We start from the raw sequence: 26,738 nt of genomic DNA, 5'->3' as shown, positions 1-26,738 counted from the left end.
CCTCTGTGGACATGAAAACAACTGTACAATCCCTTATATACACAAAGACATTCTTATATTGCCCCATAGCCTTCATGTTAAACTCAAAATATCTTTTCTCTTTCCCATAAATGTATCAAGTGGCTAATACGTGCCGGTCACTGTGGCTATAAAATCAATAAGTTACTAAATCAGCCCTTGCTTTCAAAGAACTTGTAGGGGAGGAAAAATAGCCTTCTAGGTTCTCGGTGGAGCCTCCGCCCCCCCACCCCCCTCCAGTGATAAAAGAGCCCCGGGAAAACTGAGTAACTCCCCCAAAGGCCCAAGTTATCACCTTAAATACCACCTACCATCTCCAGCTGCAGACAGAAGATGATGTTGGGGATGAGAAGTCAGGGAGGGAGGTGACCAGGAAGAGCCCAGTTAAAGAGGGTAAGGTTGTGATGCAGATTTACGTCTGCCTTCTCTCTTGATAAAAGTGCCTAGAGATTTAGAGTTTTCCTCCTCTTCCTGTTTGGAGAGGGAGACACCCTTTCAAATGGAGATTTCCCTTGTAAATGTAAATGTCTCTTACAAAAAGGTAACTTCTACTAGGTTTTCAGAGCTTTTACTTAAAAATAACCAGCTGGATAATTCTTCTGCCAAAGAGTTATATGTCTTCAAACTCCTAATCTAGTTTTGGGGGGGGAGATACACACACACACACACACTCACTCACTCACTCACTCACTCACTCACTCTTTGTATTCTGATAGTTTCTTTCCCAGTGGCTTAACAGAGGTAGGTGCCACGAACAAGGGAACACAAAGAAGGAATGCATTTGGCCTGGAGCCATCAGGAAAAGCTTCATAGAGCAGGTAACCGCTGACCTCAAAGTCTGAGTCGGGGTTCCTCTTCCTATGTAACCACGTTTATATGCCCAATTCTCCCATCTTTAGGTTGTACCCTGACCTTTATAATCAACTCTAATGCCACCCAATGCAAAGTGCGTGGCCTAGAATCCCTCCAACATCTCTGGGGATTCTGGGTGCGGGCCAAGGACTGTTATACTCATCACCTGTGAATCCTCTTCTGTGTGGCCACTGAATCCTTGATCTTTGCTCTGTGGCTTAGCTCATGAAATAAACCTGGTTCTCTTTTCCTGCATCTCTCCATGCAGATCCTGTCCTGGGCTACACCTTTGGCCTAGGGATGTGTGTGGCAGACTTTGCTAAAGGTTTGAAGACAGGGAAGGGGGGCAGGATTGAGGGGAATATGGGCTGAAATTTGGCCCCTGAGCCGCTCACCAAGCCTGTGCCCTAGCTGGGTTCTGGGAGGGAGGGGTAGTTTTTTCTAATTAACCCAAACCCGTCTTATGGGTTAGGTGGCATCTCTGAGGAGGATTACACCCTAGTACAGCTAAACAACCTCAGATTGAAATTCCTAGAATATTCGTCATTTCTGCCCCTGGTAGGATTGCCAGATTTAGCAAATAAAAATACAGGATACCCAGTGAAATTTGAATTTCAGATAAACAATGAATTTTTTTTTTTTAGTGTAACTATGTCCCAAGCAATATTGGGGACATACTTAGACTAAAAATTTTTCCTTGTTCACCTGAAATTAAAATACAAGGTATCCAGTTAAATTTGATCTGCAACCCTAGCCTCTGGGAGCTATTCTCCAGACCCCGCCCTCCACCCCTGCGCCCTTATATTGGGTTGGCCAAAAAGTTCGTTCGGGTTTTCTGTAACGTGAAAAACTCGAACGAACTTTTTGGCCAACCCAATATTTGTGACTCAGACCTCCATTGTGCTGCGTGGCCCCTGGCTCCTGCCTTCCACCTCTTTTCTTTCCCTCTCCAGCTCATTTATTTCTGACCACCCCCACTCTTTTCCTTTTCTTACAAAGAGCAGTTTAGCAGTTAGGCTGGTCTCAGCTCAACCCATTCAGACTCTGCCCTGGGGGCTCATCTTCATAACCAAACATGGCCTTTGTCCTAAATCAAAACAGTTTTCTCTCAGAGAGGAATTCTGTGGCCAGCCAGCATGGGTTCCTGTTCTTTATATAGTTAGATGTTGCCCCAGTTTTATAGCTAGAGTTCGTGAGGGAGGGTTGATCCCTTACAATAATTGGCCCATCTTTCTTATGAGGAATAAACAAATAATGTGATAACCTTAGTTTGGGAAGATAATCCCATTCCCACAGTTTCAATCTGGCAGTTGAATCACAGAGCGCAGGATGTTAGGACTGAGATTATTTTAGAGATTTTCTAGTCTGTACTACCTCCTCATTTTGCAGATAGAGAAACTGAAGCCAAGAGAGGGGCTCTGACTTGTTCGCACAGCAAACGTCAGAGCCTGGACTCCTGTTGGATTTGCTATCCTGTCTTTGTCTCTCAGGAAATGCAAACAATTTGGCAGACTGTGCGGTTTTTCAAACACTACCCCCTCTCCCCATGGCTGTGGTGGTCCTTCTGTACTGTGCTAAGGTGAAGGTAACTTCACAGTTGGTTACTTCTTCGGCCTCCCTGGAGAATCTCAAGTGGTATGCTTCTTCCCAGGCCGCCATGTCCATTTTTGCTGGACCCCAGCGGGGAGTTGGCTGCCCTCTGCCCCTCCCCCTGGTCCTGCCAAGGAGTCGGATTTACCCATGGTGATTTCCACTTAAAAACAACAGCAAATGCCTCCGCATCATCGCTTTCATCGCAATGAAGAGTAAGCGCTCAGCTCTCTCTGAGCTGATGTGTAGATGTCTTCTCACTGTAAAAACATGCCAAGTGTGATTTCATGGCAAAAAAGATTTCTTGTCAGTGTGCAGTGGTGCAGACATTGCGAAGTTTCCCCCCCAGCTCTTCTCGAAGCCATTGTGCAAGGGCCAGTCCTGCTGAGCGTGTTTCCTTTTTGCCACATTCGTTTTTCCTAAGTTTGTTGCCTCAGTAAATGTTAAACACTATTTCCTGACCTTTCTAAATTAGACCATGCTGCTTACAGGAGCCAATCAGTCACACTGAAAAAGGCTCAGCCCCTCTGGTGAAGACTTGGACATTTTTAGAACTTCCTTGTTTTAACCTCCCCCTGCTGGTGAAAGATAATCCACGTCTATTCTGTTCAGGAGCTGAAGAATTTGAGGGGAGGGAATTTCAGTCTCACTCTAACAAAATACCTTCACTCCCACAAAGTTAATGATTTCGCCTTTTAAATACAGAAAGATAAATGAATATTTTTTCCAGGAGCCATGGCAGTCTGATCCTTACCTGGCTGCTGCTAGGAAGGAACCCTAGCTCTCTTTCACAGTGTATTTATATGTAACACATTTCACAAATATTATGAAGTACCATAATCCGTAGACTGACGCTGCATTGTCTTCAGTCTTGGGCATTTATGAGGTACACCTGTGGCTGCCGGAATTACAATGAACTCTGAGAATGGGGGAGAATAACTTGCTTCTGGCCAACCTTTTCCACTTTCTGTTTCCTGCTTTTCATTGGCTGTAAGGTATGAAAATTCGATGGCTGTGCCTGTTAGAAATGTGTCCAAACTAAGCGTTAAGAGTCCCAGAGTGAGTTGCTTGCACAGAGAAAGCATGAGCATTCAAGTACTGTGGAATGAGCAGACATGAAAAAAGCAGTGCTATTTCTTTAGTGCCCATACTTCGTAAGGTATATTTTAGTGCGCAGAGGAATTTTCTGCTTCCTTTTTAATTTCAGGTGTCTTCTTCATGGTTGAAGTTGATAGGTAGGTAGCCTTCTGATAAGTTAGGTATTAATATGCTATTTGTAATTCTGGGGATTGAATTAAGGGGGAAAACAATGAAAAATGATAGATTATCGGAGAAAACAACATTTTCTATTTTTAAAATATGTGATCTTTTCACAAGCTTGACTCTACAGTGTACATCCATAATTCATGAAAGCTCCTTTGCCGAGAAATGAATGGTGTGAGGGAATACTTTGAACTGTAACATGCTTTATAAATGTTAAAGATCTCGCTATCTTGTCCATTTGGGATCTAAGGGTGTAGATAATATATCTTTCCTGTTCGCCACCATTATCACACATTCTACCCTTTTTTGGAACGCCTGTGCTAATGCTGAAGGATGTACAGAGATGATTAAGACACAGTTCCTGCCCTCAAGTTGCTGACAACCTGTGAAGGAAAAGAAGCCATGGGCACAATGTTGATGAGCAGTGGGGATGGAGGCCTCCAGCCTGATCTCTGTTTATGAAGGCATGATACTGAACTTCATATGTGTGAGTTTACTCATCTGTAAAATAAGGGCTTTAGATGACATGAAATTTAAAACTATCGGACTTCCCTGGTAGCACAGTGGTTAAGAATCCGCCTGCCATTGCAGGAGACACAGGTTCGAGCCCTGGTCCGGGAAGATCCCACATGCCATGGAGCAACTAAGCCCGTGCGCCACAACTCCTGAGCCTGCAAGCCACAACTCCTGAGCCTGCACGCCACAACTACTGAAGCCCGCGTGCCTAGAGCCCATGCTCCACAACAAGAGAAGCCACCGCAATGAGAAGCCCACACACTGCAATGAAGAGTAGCCTCCACTCGCCGCAACTAGAGAAAGCCTGTGTGCAGCAATGAAGACCCAACGCAGTCAAAAAAAATTTTTTTTTAAATTGAAAACTATCATTCTATGATTTTATGATATATACTGCAAAAATATATGATCCATGGGATCAGTGTCCTTCCTGTGTCATTCACTGCTGTTTTTGTAGCACCTACTATAGAAGCTAGCACACAGTAGGTGCTCAGTTGTTTCTTGAATGACTGAATAGACAGCATGCTGAAGAAATCCAAGTAGGGAGAGCTCATTTTTGGACTGGGTGATCAAGCACTTTATGGAGGAGATAGTATTTGAAACAGACTTTTAAAACAGGCATTTTCATAGGTTAAAATTTGGAATGGGGTGCAGTTGAAGGCACTTTGTATCCAAGGGAAGTTGTGTGGTGTATTGGGAAGAACATGGGCCTTTGAGCCTGAAGATTTGAATTCCAGTTCAAGCTCTGCTACTCACTAGCACGTGTCCTTGGGCAAGTCACGAAACTTCTCAAAGCCTCAGTTTCCTCATATGTAAAATGGGGATGATGGTACCCATCACGTGACAGGTTTGTTATGAGGATTAGATGAAATGGTACAAGGTGTGTTTCTTCATCGACACAATGCTCAAAAAATGTGACTCTGAAGAAGTAACAAAAGTCAAAGAAGCATGGAGGTAGAAAATGAAGGGTATGTCTATGAACTGGTGGATATTCTGTGTTGACATGGGGTATAGTTGCAAAACAAGTTGGAATCAGACTACACAGAAACATGCATGATGTGGTTAAAAGTGTGGAAGAATCTTTAAGTCTCTGTTATTAATATTGATTTTTCTTAAAGAGGAACAAGCAAATAAAACTCAGGCCTTTGGCTTAGATCCAAGATCTGTGACCTTGAGAACAGCCAAGGTTCACATTATTGTTTTCTTATATGAAGGAAGCACTGACTATGTGATTTACAGCAAAATCAATAAAAATATTTCCTGCTTCTGAAAGGAGCATCGATCAGATAAACAGTGTGTGTGTGTACCAAGAAAAGCGTGGTTATAATGCCAAGTCAGATAGTCTTAAGGTATTGAAAAGAAATTAACATGCAACCTGCAAATAGTTAACTCAACCAAGGATATCAGATGTGGGTTCAGGAGAGAGGGAGTGGCAGAGATGACTCCTAGATTTTGAGCTGGAGAGAAGGATGGTGCTATGAACAGAAACAAGGTTGTCTTGAGGAGTTGTAACTTCTGGAGAAGATACTGTATTTGCGTTAAAAGGTGTGAGATGCCGCAGAAGTTGGTGTATCAGTAGCCAGTGGAGGAGGAGGAGTTTGCTAGACATAATGCTTTGGGGGCTTATTTGTATAAAGGTGACAAAGCTGAGTGAGTGGTTTACCGCCACCTTTCTGATCCAGTTGTTGTGGCCCTTGATATGCTTCCAGATAATAAACATTCTGTGAGCAATGTGCCAGGCATTATTCTAAGCACTTTATATGAATTATCTCATTTAATCCTCACAATAGGCCTGTGCAGTAGGCACTATTATTATTCCTCTTCTACAGTTTAGGAAACTGAGGTAAACACAAAATTAAGTGACTTGCCCAGTGGAGCTGTATTTAAATCCAGTTTTGTCTGACTCCAGTGCTTAAGTTCTTAAACACTCTTGGGTAGGGTTGCCCAGTTAAATTGGAATTTCAGATAAACAGCAACTATTTTTTAATATAAGTGTGTCCCACTTGGGATACACTTACGCTGAAAATTATTGTTTATCTAAAAGTCAAATTTAATTGGAGGGGGTCCTATATTTTCATTTGCTAAATCTGGCAATCCTGTTTCTGGGGGCATAATGAAAAGAGTTAACCCCTGGGTGCCATCCCTTTCTCTTTCCTCTCTCTCACACACAGTTAAATCTCTTTTGGTCTCTACTCTTTATTCGCTGGCTCTCTTCTCCCGTGATGACATGGTGCTTGGGCCCTTGGGTCACACCAGATGTTTTTGGAGCCAGGCAAGAAAGTTCCGCCTTATTTACTTCTGTCCTCCACTGTAGGGACCGGACTGGACTGCAGACCCTCTTACACATCTCAACATAGCCATCAGCCGGGGAAAACCATGTTAAGGCTTAACTTCTGTTCCCTTATTCCCAACATTTTGTCTTCTTTGCCTTGTTTTCCTTTTAATCAGGAAAGGATGTTACTGAACCCAGGTTTGGCTGCTTGCCGCTCAAAAGCCAATAATTCGAGAGGCAAGTGTCAGTAGAAAGGAAACGTGCTTTAATGAGAAAAGCCAGCAATCTGGGGAGATGGTGGACTCATGTCCAGAGACCAACTCCGGAGATTCTGATCAGCCATGACAGTTTTTAAGGGGAAAAAGGGGAAAGAATCTCAGTGAACTGTCAAAGCAGAAGGTTGGATTCTGCATCATTCTCATCTACATTGAGTGTAGACTGGCTGACTCTCTTCAGATGTCATCTTGATCCCTGTGATCTGCCTGCAGGATTGCTAAAGGGACTGTTCAGGGTGGAGAGCTAGTCATTTTTTAACTGCTTCATTCCTCATTCTTCTTTTTATCTAGGAAAAGAATCAACAGGTTAGGCAAGGCATGGTGTCCATTCAGGAGAGCATAAGTCAGGAGTTAGGTTAAACTGCCTAGTGATCTCATTCTTATGATTAGGTTCTTTTAAGGTTAGAGGGGAAGAGAAATGGGCAAACAGGAAAGGGGCAAAAGAGCTGCCTTTAAGAACTGGATCGCCACTAGGAGAGTGAGGAATGGAAATAGGGGAGAATTAATGAGCAGTAGAGACACGCCCATGGTGGGTGTGAAAATTGAAGGGAGGGCTTTCTGGGGGAGGAATGACATGCGGAGCCCCTGAAGAGGTAGCTGTGAGCTGTGCTTTCACACTGGGCTTAGGGTTTCTTCTCCTTGCTCTCCAGCTCCCATTAACTCCGCAGAGAATTGTCCCAGTAGCCTGTCCTGGGGATGATTTTCCCTTCTCATTCAATCAGTTCAGTCATTTTTGGCTGAAGTTTCTTTACATTTCTGCATGTGTTGACAGGGCTTTAAGAGAAAATTCCCAAAACAACTAACCACCCCCCAATCCATTTTTTTCCACAATTAGTCACAGGTGTTGAACATGTTTAGTCCTTGTGGAAATAGGTAGAGTTTAAATATGCAGTGATTCTAGTTCAAATTACTTGAAAAGATAGAAGAGGGCTTCCCTGGTGGCACAGTGGTTGAGAGTCCGCCTGCCGATGCAGGGGATGCAGGTTCGTGCCCCAGTCCGGGAAGATCCCACATGCCGCGGAGCGGCTGGGTCCGTGAGCCATGGCCGCTGAGCCTGTGCGTCTGGAGCCTGGGCTCCGCAATGGGAGAGGCCACAACAGTGAGAGGCCCGCGTACCGCAAAAAAAAAAAAAAAACTAAAAAGGAAAAGATAGAAGAAAAGTGCCCAATAGGCATTTGGAGATAGGGGTGCTGCTTGGTCCAGATCAGCTCTTATAATCTGAGACTGTCTCTGGGAATCAGGGGCGCAGGGGTAGTTCTCAAAGCAGGACATCTCTTTCTTCAGAGACCACTGCTAGCTGCGACCAGATGGCTTATGTTCCGATCAGGACAGTTCTCCAGAAATGCTCAGGTCAAAGTCAATGCATGATTAGTGGTGACTCACAACTTAAGCTGCTTTTAGACAGCCAAGGCGCCACCACGAAGGAAGGGTGATAAAGGCCTTTAAGAGCAGCAAGGAAGGCCAGCAAGCAAGGCCAGTGTATTATCAACCATTATTTTTGTCCTTTCATTTGTACTTTATCCAAAAAAGGATTTGAGATGACTTGCTATGAAACAGACAGTACAAGATAAAAAATAAGTGAAGGCTTTGGGGCTAGACATGGAGAAAAGAAAATGGGCACATGCCCGTCCTTCGCTGGGTCCCGTGAGCCGGAGTGTACATTCTCAACCTGGCCACTCCTGGGCTCTGATGGCTGATTTCAGTTGGGTGGGCACAAGCTCTTCCTTTTCTGACTTACCCTGTGACTTGGCATTTCTGGCGAGATCTCTACTCTAGTAACACTGACCTGAAGACCTGGATCTTTCCCAGGTTATTGGGTGCCTCCAGTGCCAAGCTCTCTGGGTCTCTCTCCAGGAAGCTGGAAGCCTTGGCTAATTAATGCAAGTGGGAAGTACAAGGATATGCTTCATACTCACCCAGAGCATGGGCCTGGGGGCTTCCCTGGTGGCACAGGGGTTAAGAATCCACCTGCCATTGCAGGAGACACAGGTTCAAGCCCTAGTCTGGGAAGATCCAACATGCCACGGAGCAACTAAGCCCGTGTGCCACAACTACTGAGCCTGTGAGCCACAACTACTGAGCCCACGAGCCACAACTACTGAGCCTACGTGCCACAGCGACTGAAGCCCACGCACCTAGAGCCCGTGCTCTTCAACAAGAGAAGCCACCACAACAGGAAGCCCACGCACCACAACGAAGAGTAGCCCCGGCTCGCCACAACTAGAGAAAAGCCTGTGCACAGCAACGAAGACTCAATGCAACCCAAAAATAACTAACTAAATAAATAAATTAGAAAAAAAACATGGGCCTGAGTGTCTGTTGAATTGGTTAGAAAAAAACCATGGGCCTGAGAGTGTTGAATTGGAGACTTATCACCTCTTATGTTATCCATCTTACACCATCAGAATTCATAGGAAGTAGTACTGGCTATCTGGAAGTACCTCTGGGCCTCTCTTTGAAAGGATTTTACTTCTCCCCATTAGGACATTTGTTTTAGATAAGACCTTCAATCTAATTTGTTAATGGTATTGTCATTCATGTAGTCAATAATGTTGAATGCAATCCTCATCATAACTTATTACTAATGGTAGCTCAGGGCTGAACTAAAAGTAATTGTGATTATTTCCTGGTGAAGGTACATGTGAGGAGTATAACTGAGCATGACTACCCGGAGGACTGCAGCATATGCAGTCATGTCAGTAATAATTTGGTTTATGTTGCAGTTGTCAAGAAGAGTTCCAAGTTAATGCTATGGATTTATATAGTTGACTTTTAGGTCGCAATCTCATACTTCTTTCTCTGGTCATCAGGCATCTCATTTTTAAATCATGGTTTATCTCATATGACTTATAACTGTGAATGAGAGATTCATTTTGCTATTTCATATGCTAGACTTCTAAATGGAATGTGGTAGAAAGAGAAGATTATGTTTTTATACCTATAGTTATTACTATGGCATGCACAGTTTGGAAACTAAAATAATTAAATGTTTTGCTTTGGGGAGTTTTCTTTGTATTATTGTCAGAAGTTCAATGGTTCATATCCTAGTGAGTTCTAGAAGGCTCTGATACTATGTTCCTTCTATTTGCTCTTCATTTTTCTTACTGAGAATTGCCTGACTAACCTGTGTCTTATTTGAATTTTCATTATCAGTAGATCAGTCATTTTTAGCTAAAGTTTATTTGCCTTTCTGCCTATGTACACAAGATTTTTAAGAACAAATTCCAAAAGTGCCTAACTTCTTTTACTCCCATTCATTTATTTTAATTAAGCTTTTTACTTTGACGTAATTGCAGATTCACATTTAGTTGCAAGAAATAATACAAGCTACCCACTTTCCCCAAAGGTGACATCTTGCAAAAACTATCATACAGCATCACATCCAGGATATTGACATTGATAGGGTCAACATACAGAAGAGTTATATCCCTACAAGGATCCCGCTTGTTACTGTTTTATAAGCATGCCTCCCTCCCTCCTCCATTCATTTTATCTATAATTATTCACAGGCATATATTACCTCAATTCCTTTTGTAAGTAGGTCGAGTTCTTCCACCTTCCATAAATCCTGGATCAAATGAGTTATTGGTAGAAGCCAACCATATTCTGTGAGTTTCTAATTATGTGTGTAGTTAATTGCATGTAGCAAACCTCAGGTCTGATAAGTAGCAGAAAGCATTTGAAAGGTCCTTGTAACTGGCATTAGGTCATACCTTGGGGTTACAGGAGTGAGAGAACTCTGTGGAGGGACTTACTAGAGCCTCTGCAGTGAGCAGATACTGAGGGAAAAGCAGTAAAAATAGTGGGACAGGTTAAGAGACAAGGCCGAGTTACAGGCTCTGTTCCTAAGGCGTGGCTATCCAGCAGTGGAAAATGCAGCATCCAGTGGAGTGAGTGAACTCTTCCTTGACCAAAGCTTATATGGGAATGTTCAAAATTCCAGTTTGTATGATTGTAGGGGTGGGAGGGGGCATGTGTCAGGAGTGGGTGATGCTCGTAAATCAACTGAAGACTGTCTCGGTTCTCTTGGAGAAGGTCCACAAGCAAGAGATGGATCCACTGAGAACAGGGTTTAAAATCCTGTAGGAGGAGCTGATCAGTGCTGGGTGGGGTGTGGCTGGTTTGCAAGCCTGGTATTCAGCCCCAGTAAGAAATTGAGGCAGAAGCCCACACAGACAGACTTTACCAATTCAGAAAGTATTCCAAGAAAATCGTGACTCTGAGAATTCCAGAAGTTAGTTCTACTCAGTGTACATTTGTCAGGTATTTACTCTGTGCCAGATTCTGAGCCAGGCATTGAGGATATAATACCAATAGACTGAGGAACTGAGAGGCCAGTGGATATAGTACCAACAGGCTGACCTAGGATCATACTAGGGCAGCAAGACACAGCCTAGATCTTTTGGCGTGGCTGGGCCTCTCATAAGACTCTCTGCCCTAGTCAGGACTGGTTTTAGCATTTGGTATATTCCTTGCCTAGCTCCTTATTAGGGCTTAAAATTTATAGATACATACATACATACATGCATACTTACTGGGTTGGGCAAAACGTTCGTTCGGGTTTTACAGAAAAACCCGAATGAGCTTTTTGCCCAACCCAATACATACGTACGTTCATACATACATGTACCCATGGAGAGATGAATGGGAGTGAAGCTCAGCAATTCCAGCAGAGCGGGGCTTCAGAAGGTGAGGCTAACACTTTATAACAACTCAGCGCTCTATCCTTGGAGAATAACACAAGGAGCATTTAACACTCAAGATATCAGTAAACAGATGGGTGCAGCTTCATGTCACTGTGAATGTTTCCAGAGCTCTGAAAAATCTATAGCTGACGGAAAAACCCTGAGTGATCTTGCTGCGGATCAAAAAGCTTTCATTAACATTTTTAATCTGTGTAATGAAATCTTGAACTATTTTTCATGCCTATATTGTCGCTTCAACCAGTAACCAAAATCTCAAGAGAACTCAATGAATTAGAATGTGACCTAAAAAATCAAGAGTGAAGAGTCATCAATCAAAAAGGGAGATTATTTGGGGAAGAGAAATGATTTGAATACCAAAGAAACACTGCTTGTTGACAGAAATATACATTTATAACTAATGTTTCATTGGTCATGTAGGCCATGGAACACATCAGAAGCCCAAGTCACATCAAAAAAGAATTTGATTTTAGACTTCCCTCTACCACCTTGATTTTCTGGAGCTTTAATTCAGATTCTCTGTGACTATAAACCTTGGTGCTTTGTCCTCTTCTTGCCCTGTCTTTCCCCATTTGTGTTATCCTCCATCTTTTATCCCCCTTGTTTTATTGAAAAAAATACTGTTCTCCATCTTGAAGAAGTACTCCACACTCATCTTTTTCCCCATGCTCTGTCTCTGCTAAATCAGGTTGTCAGATAGCAGAGAGGCCTTTTTAGTGAGCCCCTGTTGAGATAGGCTGACTTTAACAAACAACCTTCAAATGTCAGTGGCTTAACACAATAGATATTTATTTCTTGGTCACACAAGATCCAGTGTTGATGTTCTGGTTAGTCAGTTGTCCTGGGCACCTCTACTCTAAATGGTGACTCAAGCATGCAGCCCCCTTCCATCTTGTGATGCTGTCGTCTTCAGTATGAGCCTCCACAGTCACTGTAGGCGGGAAAGAAAGTGCAAGGGACCAAGTGTTACTTGGTCCAGAAGTGGTACATTCTCTAATTGTTTCATTCCATTGGCCAGAACTAGTCACATGGCCCCACACAGATGCAGGAGGGACTGGGAAATGTAGCCCCAGGCTGGGCAGTCACTTCCCAGTGACAACAGTACACTTTGGTGTCCAGCTGCCTGTTTTTGTCTCCCCGTGCTTTGAGAACATTGCTCCGTGAGAGTGCCTGAGCTCTCTTCTGACTCCTAAGTAACCTGCTCTGTTCCCCATTCCAGCTGAACTCTGTATAATCACGAAATCCTCAAGTCAGGGTCACCAATTAGAAATTCAGTTTTTTTAAAAAAATTAATATATCTGTAGAAGAGTGGGTACCTTTTTATGTGCAGAGCTATGACATCTTACCATCTGTGCTTTCTAGAGCCAGAAATCCCCCCATTAAAATTGGACTCTCACTTAGAAGATTAAAAAAATGCAATAATTGATAATAATTTAAGCCCAACTTTTCGTGTTTGTTAAATATCATGAGTTTGGGGAGTAAAAAATCTTGATTTAATTTTCTTAGACAGGAGCTGGGTTTTGATTGGCCCAGTTGAGTTCCCTGAGTTGCATTCTCTGGTACTATTTTCTGACCCATACAGATATGAGAGCTACTCTTACCATTCTGGTAAGGAGCCCCTGTCTTAAGTGCTTTAATCTGGGGGCCCCTTTCAGTATAACACATCAGCAAAAAGGCTAAATATATACGTATATGGATGGATCCTTCTAAAGGCTAAAAATATTGTATTTGATTGTCTTGCCTCCCTTGATTCTATTAAGTTGCAGAGACCAAGGAATAACCTAGGGTTCTTAATCTTCTGTGCTAATTCCAGTCCTGTTATTTACGTAACTATTTATTTCCTGACCAAGCCCTGCTGTTCTCCAAAGATAGGGGAACGGTTAAATAAATTATTCTTCATCTGTATGTTGGAGCATTAAGAAAGGTTTAAATTTTGTTTCTCAGAATTTTTAATGACCATTGGAAATGTTCACAATATTTACTTTTTAAATATATATATAAGTGATCTCAATTTTTGTGTGAATATATGTATAGCAAAAAGATTGGAAGAAAATATGTCACGATTTTAACTGTGATTGTCTCTGGGCAATGGGATTGTGGGTGATTTTCATAATCTTTGTATTTCTCTGTGTTTTCCAAAGTTTAAAAATGAGCATGGGGCAATGGCTTGTGGCTCCTTCCTGCACTGCTTCTCTCTTCTGCTCAGGCCCGTGGCGCCGGCAGCATGGGCAAGTGTTGCGGTCTTCGTACTGCCAGGAAGCTCCGTAGCCACCGACGAGACCAGAAGTGGCATTATAAACAGTACAAGAAAGCCCATTTGGGCACAGCCCTGAAGGCCAACCCTTTTGGAGGTGCTTCTCATGCCAAGGGAATTGTGCTTGAAAAAGTAGGGGTTGAAACCAAAGAGCTAAATTCTGCCATCAGGAAGTGTGTCAGCATTCAACTAATCAAGAATGGCAAAAAAATCACCGCCTTTGTACCCAATGATGGTTGTTTGAATTTTATTGAGGAAAATGATGAAGTTCTGGTTGCTGGATTTGCTCGCAAAGGTCATGCTGTTGGTGACATTCCTGGAGTCTGCTTTAAGGTTGTCAAAGTAGCCAATGTCTCTCTTTTGGCCTTATATAAAGGCAAGAAGGAAAGACCAAGATCATAAGTTTTGATGATGAAAGCGGAATAGTAATAAATTTCCATATGCCAAAAAAAAAAAAAATGAGCATGGGGCTTCCCTGGTGGTACAGAATCCGCCTGCTAATTCAGGGGGCACGGGTTCGAGCTCTGCTCTGGGAAGATCCCACATGCCGCGGAGCAACTAAGCCCGTGCGCCACAACTACTGAGCCTGTGCGCTAGAGCCTGCGAGCCACAACTACTGAGCCTGGGTGCCACAACTGAAGCCCGTGCGCCTAGAGCCCGTGCTCTGCAACAAGAGAAGCCACCACAATGAGAAGCCTGTGCACTGCAACGAAGAGTAGCCCCCACTCACTGCAAATAGAGAAAGCCCAGGCGCAGCAGTGAAGACCCAACTCAGCCAAAAATAAATAAATTTATTTTAAAAAAATGAGCATGAATTACTTATGAGAAGAATGTTAGACACTACACCTGTCAGTCAATTCCAGCATTAACCATTCTTGTGAAAATTACTGGAGGCTAGCAGAAAGGGGAACTTTGGCTGCCTTGAAGTAGTTGAATCCTCTCTTTAAAAAAAAATTTTTTTTTTGGCTGCACCATGCGGGTTGTGGAATCTTAGGTCCCCAGCCAGGGATTGACCCTGGGCCCTCGGCACTGAAAGCGTGGAGTCCTAACCACTGGACCATGAGGGAATTCCCAAATCCTCTATCTTTAAATGAAAAAAAAAACGTAGAGTGACCTAGCAACCAAAACAATGGTTGTATTGCTTTTTCCCGTTCCAAAATTTTACTGGGGAAAGTTACTGGTCCTCACAAATAAACCTTTCCACGTGAACTACAGTTTTTCCTTTTCATTGCGGAAGCTTACGATAGAATAAGTTGTCTAAGCACGTGTCAAAATTAAGTCATGAAACGTGAACCTCGGAGTGGAAAGCATCAGCCTTTGATTTCCTTTTTTCATAGGAGGATCCGGTATTGCAAGAGAGACAAAGCATCAGCTTGGGTGTCCTGAGCTTTGGTTCTGTTATGTACTAGCTGTGTGACTTGTAGCCAGTTATTTAAAGTTCCTGAAATGTTGTGTCCATATCTACAGACTATAGATAATACCTGTCTGGCAAGTTTCTTTTGATGACTAGAGATGATATTTGTAAGACTGTACCATCTAGCTGTGTTCAAGTTGTTGGCCAGGTCAGTTTGACTGCTGTCGCCTAACTTCCAGTCCTGCAAAGGCAGGACAAGCCTTCTCAACCTACCTGTGCTGCCCCCCCGACCCGACCAGTCCAGCAACTAAGGGGTTAAGTTCTAGTGAAGCAGGGGACATCCAGTAACTAGCTGAGTCCTGAGGTCTGCATCTTTTCAGATGGTTCAGTGCATCTTTTCAGATTGTTCAGTGTGGGGTACTGATTGTTAAATATTTTGAATATTACACCTGGCTCTAGTCAAATAAAGACTAAGGGGAGTCATTTATTTCCTGCGTTTCTGAAGAATAGAATACCATAATGGCCAACTGTGCTTGAATACTGAAGTCTTGAAAAGTGGGAGGAAATTGCCAGTAAATGTAAGTTGATGATAAAATCTTTATTTTTCCTCTTTTCACTTTGGCATTCCCTCCCTCAGATGGCTCTGTGCTCAAGACAGTATTGGTGAGTACAGCTGCCGTGGTCCTTGGGAAGCATCTTTACGAAGAAGGAGGACATGATTGACACTAACAGGGGAATCTTTCCTTCCCAATTTCATTTTCCAAGAGATGTAAAATGCACCTCACCAAAAACAAACAAAAACAAAACCCTAAAAAACAAACAGAACTTCCACAGCCTTCTTAACTACCTATTCTGTGTACGTGGTCTGGCCCCATTATTACATTGCAAAGCAAGATCAATGAAGACAGTCTAACTCAAGAATTTAGTTCTTGGACTGTCACTCATATTTCTATGCATTTTAATTTGAGAGCTTGGGTTGCTTGGTTATAATTGCATCAAGACGGGACAGATATAAATCTTCCTTGAATTAGATGATCTGTGTGAGATATACTGTGGAATATTGGCCAAAAATAATTTTAGCCTAACTCAAACCCTTAGAGTTAAAATATCTTGATTATATAAATTTGTCTTCTGTTCTCAACCCAGAAAGACAGTAAAGGATGAGATTGCCTTGTCTCTTCAAAGACTAAATGAAGTAGAACTCTCTTATGGACTGAATGTTTGCATCTTCTCAGAATTCATATGTTGAAGCCCTAACCCCCATTGTGATGATATTAGGAGGTGAGGCCTTTGGGAAGTAATTAGGATTAGATGAGTTTGTGAGGGTAGAGCCCCCATGATAGGATTAGTGCCCTTAGAAGAAGAAGAAGAGACAATAGAGCGTCCTCTCTCTGCCATGTGAAGACACGGAGAGAAGGTGACTGTCTACAAGTTAGGAAGGGAGCCCTCATCAAGGACCACATCTCCCAGCACCTTGATCTTGGACTTCCTAGCCTCCAGAACTGAGAAATAATGTCTGTTGTTTAAGCCACCCAGTCAGTGGTATTCTGTTATAGCAGCCTGAGCACACTAAGACAAACTCCACAACACCCAACCTTTCTGTAACATAGATTCAGTTATATTGCAGGCCAAAGTATGCACCTGGATATAACAACTCTATATTGACACTCCTTCAAGACTGGCATTATATCGGGATTTTAGGTGTCCGTTTTGGAGGGATATGTTTCTTGTAGGAGAATGGATTTGTATTTTACCTTGCTAGACAGTTAGTGATGCCAAACATGGTTGCTCTGTGCTCTGAGAAGTTCTTCAGTAAGATCAGGGCATTTGGACAATGGTTAGACTGAGGTCAAGGTCAAACCAGGTACTAGAGCTGGGAGAAGAGAGACCATCTTTTTGAGCATCTGTGTATGTGTCACAGGACAGCGTTAGGCACTGTGGACTCTAGAGTGCTAGCAGCCAGGAGAGGCCCATTGCAGTAGCTGTTCATTGTGACAGCTACTTAGGTGCTTCTGCTGTTTTTAAAGGTGAACCATTTCAAGCCTCCTCAGCCTACCCAGCCAGCCAATCTGCAGTTAAGGAGTTCAGAGTGTCTCAACTTTAGTTTCCAACCCTTCTGTGGTCTTTAAAACAAATTCTGCTATAAATTCTTAATCCACAAGAATGTATCTTGTTTTCTGAATATTCCTTTTTTTTTTTTAATAGCATTGTGTTCTTGTACACGTGTCCTATTTTTATTCCTTTACACTCACTTCATGGTGTTTGGGAAGGAAATGGATATAACCATGTGTGATTCAGTTTGTTACAACTGGAAGTCTTCCAGCATACCCCATTTTCAACTGCTCCTAGGGACTGATCTAGCCCCTTCCCCATCTACTCAACTACTCCTCCCTCAGACTTCCTGCCTATGCTGATTCCAGCCTGCTGGCCTGTGTTCCCTGATGCTGCAGCTGCTGCAGTTGAAGGAGAGGACCTGCTCCACACAGAGAAACCACTCAGACACAGGTCTGGGTTTTTTTTTCCCCCTCCTTGGACAAGTCTTGGCCTAATGGCTTTTTCAGTCAGACAGAATTGAGTGCAGATCACGGTACTGTCATTTACTTACCACATGGCATAGGGAAAATCAATTAAGTTCTCTGAGCCTGAGTTTATCTGTAAAATGGGCATAATATCTGTATCTCAGAGTTTTCTGAAGACTATATGAAATTTTAGCAACATTTGACAGGTTACCTAACCCTTAAGTAGATTCAAAGAAGGAGAGTTCTTAGATTGATCTCCGGCAGGGGGTGAGGCCAAACAACTGATGACTTGCAGTTGGTTGGTAACAGTTGGTTACCTCAACAGGAAAGAAAACCAGTTGAATCAGCTAGTTGATACTAAATAATAAAGAAAAAAGTATCTGTCTTACTAGAAAGGCTGAATTGACCAATATAGTCAGTTTAATCAGGAGAGACATTTGTGTGGAAAATTTCCCTAAATTAAAAGAATGATTTATTGGGTTTACCAACACATCAGCATCTTTAGATTAGTGGCTTACTAAAGTGAAAGCACTCTCTAGTTGAAATGTATTGACTATTTGGGTGTTTGCAAATCTATTTCAAATTCAGTGAGTATAGAGGACTTGTGTGGTCCTTCTCTAGGCCCTGAAATGAGAAGGTGGAGGGGGTATGTGGTGAATAAAAAATACATGATCCGGCTCTGCAGGAACTTGCCAGAAGGGAGATGAGATAGATACTTAAGTCATTACAATAGACATAATACACACTGATTAAATTCTGAGAGTTCATAGGAGTCAGGATTTGTTTTTTTTTTCTTCTGTGTAGTTGAGGAAGAGGGGTGGCATTCTGGAAGGAGTGGGCTTTCATCTATTTTTTTAAATTAATTAATTAAATTAGACTGTGCAGTGTCTTAGTTGCAGCATGCGGGATCTAGTTCTCTGACCAGGGGTGGAACCCTGGCCCCCTGCGTTGGGAGCACAGAGTCTTACCCACTGGACCACCAGGAAAGTCCCCCATCTGGGTTTTTAAAGGATATAAGCTCCTTGTTTGTATTCTTTTATGAGATGGTTAGTCAGGTGCAGCCATAAGAGGAGACAGAGGATAGGCTCAGGGAAGCATAGATTATGATGCTAACGGGTGCTAGAGACAGGAGACCCGGCACGCAGGGCCAATGGGGAAGACACTGAGGAGGTCAGGAGGCAGAAGACAGGAGGGAGGGGAAGTTTTAGGGAAGGCAGGGCAAGGTGAACAGTTTTGGATGGGCTAGTTTGAATAATTTCCTTGGGCTTTGGGCTATAGGGGTAGTCCCTACTTGTCTGACACCTGGTGCTGGGTGATTAAGGCAGAGGAATATGTCTCCTGGGGTATAGGCGCCAGACAGAGGAGACACGGCTCCCGATTAGTTGGTTTGCATATCAAAGGCATGCTTCTGCCTGGACGCTTTGTTATCTCTAAGAATTGACTAGTCCCTGGAGGGGCAGGCTTTTTCCAGCCAGAAGGATTTTTTTTTATGATGTTAAAACATCATAATACGTAGGAAACTTTAAATATTTATAACAGACTTCTTTAGCTGTTCCTTTGTCTTGTCCAGGTTTTGACTTGGAATGGGTTGAAGCCACTAGCACTCTCAGCGCGAAGGCGCAGGAGGCCTACTGGTAACAGGAGTTCTAACAAGAGAAGCAATGCTGTATTTGGATGTAGTCGCAAATATTAAGGCTGATGATATACAGGCCCATGGCCTGCTTCTGTCAGGGTCTAGAGGGCTGGGTCAGCCGATCTCCGACAGGCCCAAGGCAGCTGTTCTCTCTAATACATCTTTACTTGAAAAATTGGATTAAGGTGATGTTTTGATATATTGCTAGTCATCTTTTATAGCCCCAAATCCCTGACACTCTTGGCTTCCTAGATGATTGTGTTCCTGCCGGCTGTGGCAGCCTTGTGAGTACAGCATGTTGAGAGTCAAAAGCACGTAAATACACTTTCCAGCCCATATCCAGGTGTGTTCTGAGACTCTGCTTAGAATAGTCAGCAGTACAATGGGTGTTTGGCTTTCGTTGGCTGTCTTTCTGATAAAGTACCATAGGAAGGAATACTAATAACTCACTTGCTTTTAAGTTTTTCCTACGGATTGGAGTGTAACAGATAGTAAAATATTAGCATTGGAGAAATTTTCGAATCAGATAGACCCTGATATCTCAGTGGCTTATCATATTAGATATTTGTTCCTTGCTTATTAAAGCCCAGTTGGCAATGGTAGGGGTGAGGCTCTATCCCACACTCAGGGACTCAGACTGACAGAGATTCTGTTCTCTTCAACACATGGTTTCTTTGTATTGACATCCAGCTGGCAGACAAGGAAAGAAACCTCATGGGAGATGTGTGTGGCCCAAGCAGGGAGGTTGCTCACATAAATTCTACAGAATTCTGTTAGCCAGAACTCAGGCACATGGCTCTACGAGGATGCCAGAGGAACCGGGAAATGTACTAACTGACAGAGCAGCCACTTCTCAGCATCAACCCACTTTAGTGCAGCTACACACATTTTTCAATTTGGCAGCGTTGTAACCGTAATCAGTTTGTATCCTGCTTTTTCACTTAATAATCTGCAGAGTTTGAGTAATTATTTTTAGTCGCAATATAGTATTCTATTGATGAATCATAATTTATTAGGCCATCCCTTATTGGACGTTTAGATTATTTTTCTGTTTTTGAGGATTATACATTTTCTTTCTATGGACATCCTTCTGCTTTTAAGATTTATCCCTCTGTTAAATGACTTTCTTAGAGTAAATTCCCATGAGTTGAATTACTGAGTGAAGGGAAGTGGCTGTTACACATTGCTATGCTACTTTCAAAATGATGTTTCTGTTCACAAGGCCACCAGCAGAGTGTAGAGATTCTAGTTCCATTTGAGTCTTATCAGGCAATGAGAATTGAAACATTGCTCTTGTAATCTGCAGAGTAGCCTAGAGGAAGCACACAATCTTCTTTCCTAGTTATTACTTTTAAATTATCCTTAAAAATTTGGGGAATGTTTCTTGGTCAAAAAAGGACAGACAAAAATTCCTCTCCCTGAGTGGTTGAATAAAGCATGGCACATCCACACAATGTTGTACTATGCAGCGGTTTAAAAAAAAAATGAGGGAGATTCTAATAAACTGATTTGGAATAATTTCAAGCATATACTCAAGTGAAAAAAACAAAGTGCAAAAGACTATACTATGCTACCCTTCATGTAAGGAAGAAAGGGATTTAAGAAAATATAGACATATCTGCTTGTCTGTACAATATAAACAGGAAGGATAAACCAGAAACTGAAGAGACTGATTACCTGCAGGGTCTGGGATGGAATGAAGGGAAGAATGTCCATGAGGTCGTAGGGATGAGAGGCAGCGACCTTTCTCAGGGTTGATCCTTTCGTACAGCTCGGATTCTCAGAACTGTGCTAATGTTCCTTATACACCCTGCCAAAAATGAATCGATAATTTAAATCAACCAAGGTGGGGGGAGGGGGAACACAACTGGAATGCAAGTAGTATTTCAACTGTATTTACAGAGAGTATTCCTAACTGTATTTCAAATGAATAACATAACCACACTGAAGGGGATGGTGAGAGAGGAGCTGACCTAAGTAACTGTGGTGGGTAGCCTCTGAGATGGCCCCCAGTGATCCCTGCATCCTGGCTTTCATGCTCTTGTGCAATCCTTGAGTTGGCCTGGATTGAATGATTGCTTCTAGTGAAAAGAATGTGGCAGAGATGATGGGATGTCCCTTGTGAAATTTGAGTACAGAAGGACAGGGTCTTCTGCCTTGGGCACCCTTTTTCCTTTCTGACTCTGACAGAAGCTGGCTGCCATGTTGTGAGCTGCCCTATAGAGCTGCCCTTGCCCTGTGGCAAAGAATTGACGTTTCCAGTTGACAGCCATTGAAGAACTGAGGCCCGCCAGCGGCCACATGAGTGAGTTTGAGATGCGTGCAGCCCTGGGTGACACATTTATTACAGCTTTGTGAGAGACCAGAAGCCAAAGGCATCTACCTAAGCTATGCCCAGATTCCTGATTCCACAGAACTAGTGAGAAAAATGTGGTTTTCAGTTGCTAAATTTTGGGGGAAATTTCTTATCTAGCAATAGTTAACTAATATAGCAACTGTGGAAAACAGCATTCTGACTGGTTAGGGTAAGGTTAAAGATAAAAAAAACTGTACACAAATAGTGCATTCCTTTTGGTAGCCCTGTTATTCACAGGGTATTGTTTAGCAATTCTTTAACAACTTTCTGTGGTCAAGATTGAACAAAATAAAATGAATCTATAATGAGATAGATAATGAGAACCAGTTTTCTCATAGGTAGAGAAAGAAGTTACAAATAAGGAAAGAGGGAAGGCTAGAATGATTGAGGTGTTGGATTGGATTCAGAGGTATCAGTATGAATTCATGGCTTTTAGTACAGATACAGAGAGATAGATATAGAAATAGATATTGACGTTTCGTATATTGAGTTAATATACACGCCTATATTTCTAGCTTTTTTCTCTGAGAGGACCTAGGACTCAGGACAACCCATTAGCAATAAGCACACTTAGTGCCCAGACCTTGATTTTGAAACATAGTTTTCCAATAAAAGGAACCAAGGCTTCTCAGAGAAGTGACTGATTCCAGTTGGAGCATAGAAAATATATGATGAACCTGGAACATCTTGTGGTACCAGACAGTTAGAAAATATTCACACAAAAAAAGCATGTCAAAAGAATACAGGATCCAATCTGACAGGGCTCCCAATGGCCAAATCTCGGACAAGTTGAACAACAAAATAAATGATGATAGTATTGTATTATAACCTGTAGAATTCAATAAATATCCATTTGTCCATGCTGATATAGATGAATAAATACATGGAAGGTATCTTAGTCCATTTGGACTGCTATAACAAAGTACCATAAATTGGGTGGCTTATAAACCACGGAAATTTATTTCTTAATACTGGAGGCTGGAAATCAAAGGTCAGGGTGCCAGCATGGTCAAGTTCTGGTGAGGACCCCCCTCTTCCGGGTTGCAGACTGCTGACTTCTTGTTTCCTCACATGGCAGAAAGAGAGTAGCAAGCTATCTCCTGATTCTTGTAAGGACACTAATACCTCATGACCTCATCTAGCCCTAATTACCTCCCGAAGGCCCCGTCTTCTAATATCATTGTATTGGAGGGTAGGGTTACAGCATACGAATTTTAGAGGAACACAAACATTCAGTCTATACTAGAAGAGAATGGGCAGCTCTTCCTTACAGAAGAATTCCAATTAATACGTGTAGAGGAATGAGCAAAATTTAGAATCACCATTGGGCAAACGCTGCAGTGATAATTATTTACAGTAAGGTCTACCAATGGATAAAAGAAAATCAGTAGGTGAGAGTTTGAGGAGAAACAAGGTATTGGCACAGTCTCAAAATATCTCAAAGATGTTTACCAATTGCAAAGAGAAAAAAAATGTTAACTTTACAGTGGAGAAACCAATCAATACCACCTAAACCATATAATCAGGATTAACATCAAGGGTAATAAGACACATGGGCCTGATGGACCTCCTGATATGATGCACTGAGGGGGCACAACATGACTTCTGTGGCATTCATGCCACACTACATGACCTCAATCTAGCCACGAGGAAATACCAACCAAACCCAAATTGAGGCCCATGCTGTAACTGCTCAGTACTCTTCAAGTGTCCAGGTTATGCCAGACAAATGAATTCTGAGGAGTTGTTGCAGATTGGAGAGGACTAAAGAGAAATAACAATTGAATGCAAGGTGGAACCTGGAACAGATAAAGGACATTAGTAGGAAAGCTGGTGGAACTTGAATAAGGCATGTAGTTAATACTATTTCATTAATGTTAATTTCCTGGTTTTGATGATCTACTGTGGTTGTGTAAGATGTTAATAAGGGGAAGCTGGATAAAGGGTAGATGTGAACTCTATTATTTTTGCAACTTTTCTGTTAGGAAAATTCCTTTCTGAAGATCTCTGGTCCCATCCCTGAGGGCCAGACTTGCCTGGTTTTCAAGGGGAGGGACTTGATTCCCAGTCTAATGAATATTTCTATAGGACACATACCTTTATTAGTTACATGTTCAGTGGGCTAGTAGTTAATCTACAGATTTGTAAGTCTATAAATAAAACTGATCCTGTATCACTTGACCTAGAACCTCAGAATTATGCTGTTTCTGCATGCTTCTAAATTGGTGGTGTCTCTCTCAGGCTCTGCTCTGGATTATGTATGACATGTGATATGGTCTTGTATTGATAGAAGGCCTAGACAGTTGCCATGGTCTACAGCAGCCTGTGGTAGAGTATCGCAGAGCTACTGCTACCAGGATCCTTTTCTCTGCACGGTTCCTAAACCACTGCTGCAGACAGTGAAAGCCTCGGTTGCCCTTTTAACTCACCGGATAATTTATGTCTTCTCTTGGCTAGGGTTTGTTTCATCACAAGCAAGAGGAGAAAGAATTACATGTTGGAACAGTACAGACAGCGCATGTTCAATAAGTTAAATCGATTTGAAATTGCCCTAAGTGATGACCCTGTAAAGTAGTTCTGACATGGGAGACTTACAGTGAAAGCCTCATTTTAGGGTCAAAAATAAATATTTGGCCAACTTGCTCCCTTTCCTCTTTATCATAGTGATCCTTTAATAAGAATGAATATTTTTATAAAAATGACACAGGCTAGCTATAAAAATTCAAGCAATATAAAAAAGTACGAAGAATATCTGTTTTTAAAAATCTCAAATATCAGTGCTCGGAAATGACTGATATCATACTTTGTGGCTATTATTATAGATAGCTCTCTCTATAAAGATGGATGAATGGATGTGTAGCTGTGCAGATAGAAACAAATCTAAAAGAATTGGATAATATAGAAGCATGTTATTGTTTTAATAATAAAAGTATTCGATTTTGTTTTTCTTGAATTTAATAAAAGAAAAATAAAATAGAGCTGAAGAAATCACTGAATGTTAGGTAAAAGTTTCTTTGCCATAGGTAAAAGTTTCTTTGCCATAGGTAAAAGTTTCTTTGCCATGAGAGATGTTGGTTCCTAAAAGATCTCTTTAAGATTAGGAAAACAGATTCTAAAAATCATTACGAGACTAAAGTAGCATTTGTTGTAGGACTCGATAATTTTTTAACAGTATAAATGACCTTAAAAGACCATCTACTTAGTTCTCTTACCACTTTTCTCACTTCCTTCCCCTCCACCTCTCAGTTTTTGTTACTTGTCTGGGTTTTATGTCATCAGAGCTTATAATATTTACATTGCTATTCTGCAATCACAATTCTCTCAGTTAAATTCTAGTTTAATTGGATTCAGTGCTTACTGTCCCATTACCTTATCTTGTCCTCAGTTCTTCATTAGACTCCCCTCTTGGTTGGCTGAACTTCATTATCAAGTAGTATTTCTTTTATTTTTTTAAAAATAAATTTGTTTATTATTATTTTTTGGCTGTGTTGGGTCTTCGTTGCTGCACGCTGGCTTTCTCTAGTTGCGGCAAGCAGGGGCTACTCTTCCTTGTGGTGCGCAGGCTTCTCATTGCGGTGGCTTCTCTTGCGGAGGCTACTCTTCCTTGTGGTGTGCGGGCTTCTCATTGCGGTGGCTTCTCTTGTTGAGGAGCACGGGCTCTAGGTGCTCGGGATTCAGTAGTTGTGGCAAGTGGGCTCAGTAGTTGTGGCACGTGGGCTCAGTAGTTGTGGCACACAGGCTTAGTTGCTCTGCGGCATGGGGGATCTTCCCCGGACCAGGGCTCGAACCCGTGTCCCCTGCATTGGCAGGCAGATTCTTAACCACTGTGCCACCAGGGAAGTCCCTAGTATTTCTTTTAAGAGGAGCTCATTAGGGCTACAGCTCCTGAGTGTTTAATTTATTCATGTTTGAGAATATCTGCCTATTATTTTTATACTTGAACAACTTGTCTGGGTAAAGCATTTTGGAGTCACATGTACTTTCCTTTAGGATTTTGGTCTATCTTCCAGCACCGAAAGTTTCCAGGGAAGAGTCTGAGGTTGGAATTTCCCCCCTTGTGGATGACTTGCTTTTTCTGCCTGGATACCTAAATAGGTTTTCCTCATACTTCAGGTTTAATAACTTGACCAGAATATGTTTTGATGGTGGTTTCACTGTGTCACTGTTTCTTGGTATGTAGCGTGCCCTTTTGACTAGAAGATCCAGTTCTTCCTTCTTGGAAATGTTCCTTATTTCAGAGACCCAATTGTTGGGTCATCTTTATCTGTTCTTCGTATCTGTCATCGTTTCTCTAGTTATTTAATGTCCTTTTCCTGGACATACACTATGTATGATATTGTGATTTATAATTAGAAATATATATTTGATCATCTTCTCTGTTTCTGGCAAAGAGCTCTTAAAACCTTTGGAATTTCTTAAGAGAAAGATTAAGGTGTCTTTTGTATGTTAATTGTGACTTTTGGAATGCCCCTAGATTACCTAAGGATAAGGGCTGGTTACCGGAGGAACTGACCATGTGATTAGAGGGTTGGAACTTTCAGTCCCCCACCCCAACCCCCCACCTCTTGGGAAGAGAGAAGGGCTGGAGGTTGAATCAATTGCCAGTGGCCAAAGATTTAACTAAACATACCCATATAATGAAGCCTTCTTAAAACCCAAAAGGATCAGGTTCAGAGAGCTTTCGAGTTGGTGAACACGTGGAGATTTGGGGAGAATGGCACTCCAAGAGGGCATGGAAGCGCCGAGCTCTTTCCCATACCTTGCCCTATGTACCTCTTATCTGGCTGTTTCTGAGTTATACCCTTTTATGATAAACCCATAATCTAGTAAGTAAAATGTTTCTCTGAGTTTTGTGAGGCACCCTAGCAAATTAATGTAACCCAATGGAGGGGTCATGCAAACCTCCAATTTATAGCCAGGCAGTCAGTAGCACAGGTGATAACCTGAACTTGCAACTGGCCTGTGAAGTAGAAGGGGCTGGCAATCTTGTAGGACTGAGCCCTCAACCTGTGGAATCTGATGCCGTCTCCAGCTAGATGGTGTCAGAATTAACTTGAACTGTAGGACACCTGGTTGGTGTCTGGAGAATTGCTTGATGGTGGTGGGGAAACCCCTCCCCGCCGAATTGGAATTGGG

At 42.2% G+C, this 26,738-nt stretch overlaps 1 protein-coding gene across 1 annotated transcript; it reads left to right on the top strand.

Annotated features, from left to right (window-relative positions):
• Positions 1-13,672: 13,672 nt before the first annotated feature.
• On the top strand, positions 13,673-14,199 carry LOC101271790 (40S ribosomal protein S23-like). The gene has a single exon (XM_033403633.2). It carries the CDS (start codon positions 13,711-13,713, stop codon positions 14,140-14,142), a length of 432 nt encoding a protein of 143 aa, XP_033259524.1. The 5' UTR covers positions 13,673-13,710; the 3' UTR covers positions 14,143-14,199.
• Positions 14,200-26,738: the final 12,539 nt, after the last annotated feature.

The sequence above is a fragment of the Orcinus orca genome, chromosome X, assembly GCF_937001465.1.
Source record: "Orcinus orca chromosome X, mOrcOrc1.1, whole genome shotgun sequence".
Taxonomy (NCBI): domain Eukaryota; kingdom Metazoa; phylum Chordata; class Mammalia; order Artiodactyla; family Delphinidae; genus Orcinus; species Orcinus orca.
The sequence above is the reverse complement of the archived record's forward strand: the minus strand, read 5'-3'. Positions and strand labels throughout refer to the sequence as shown.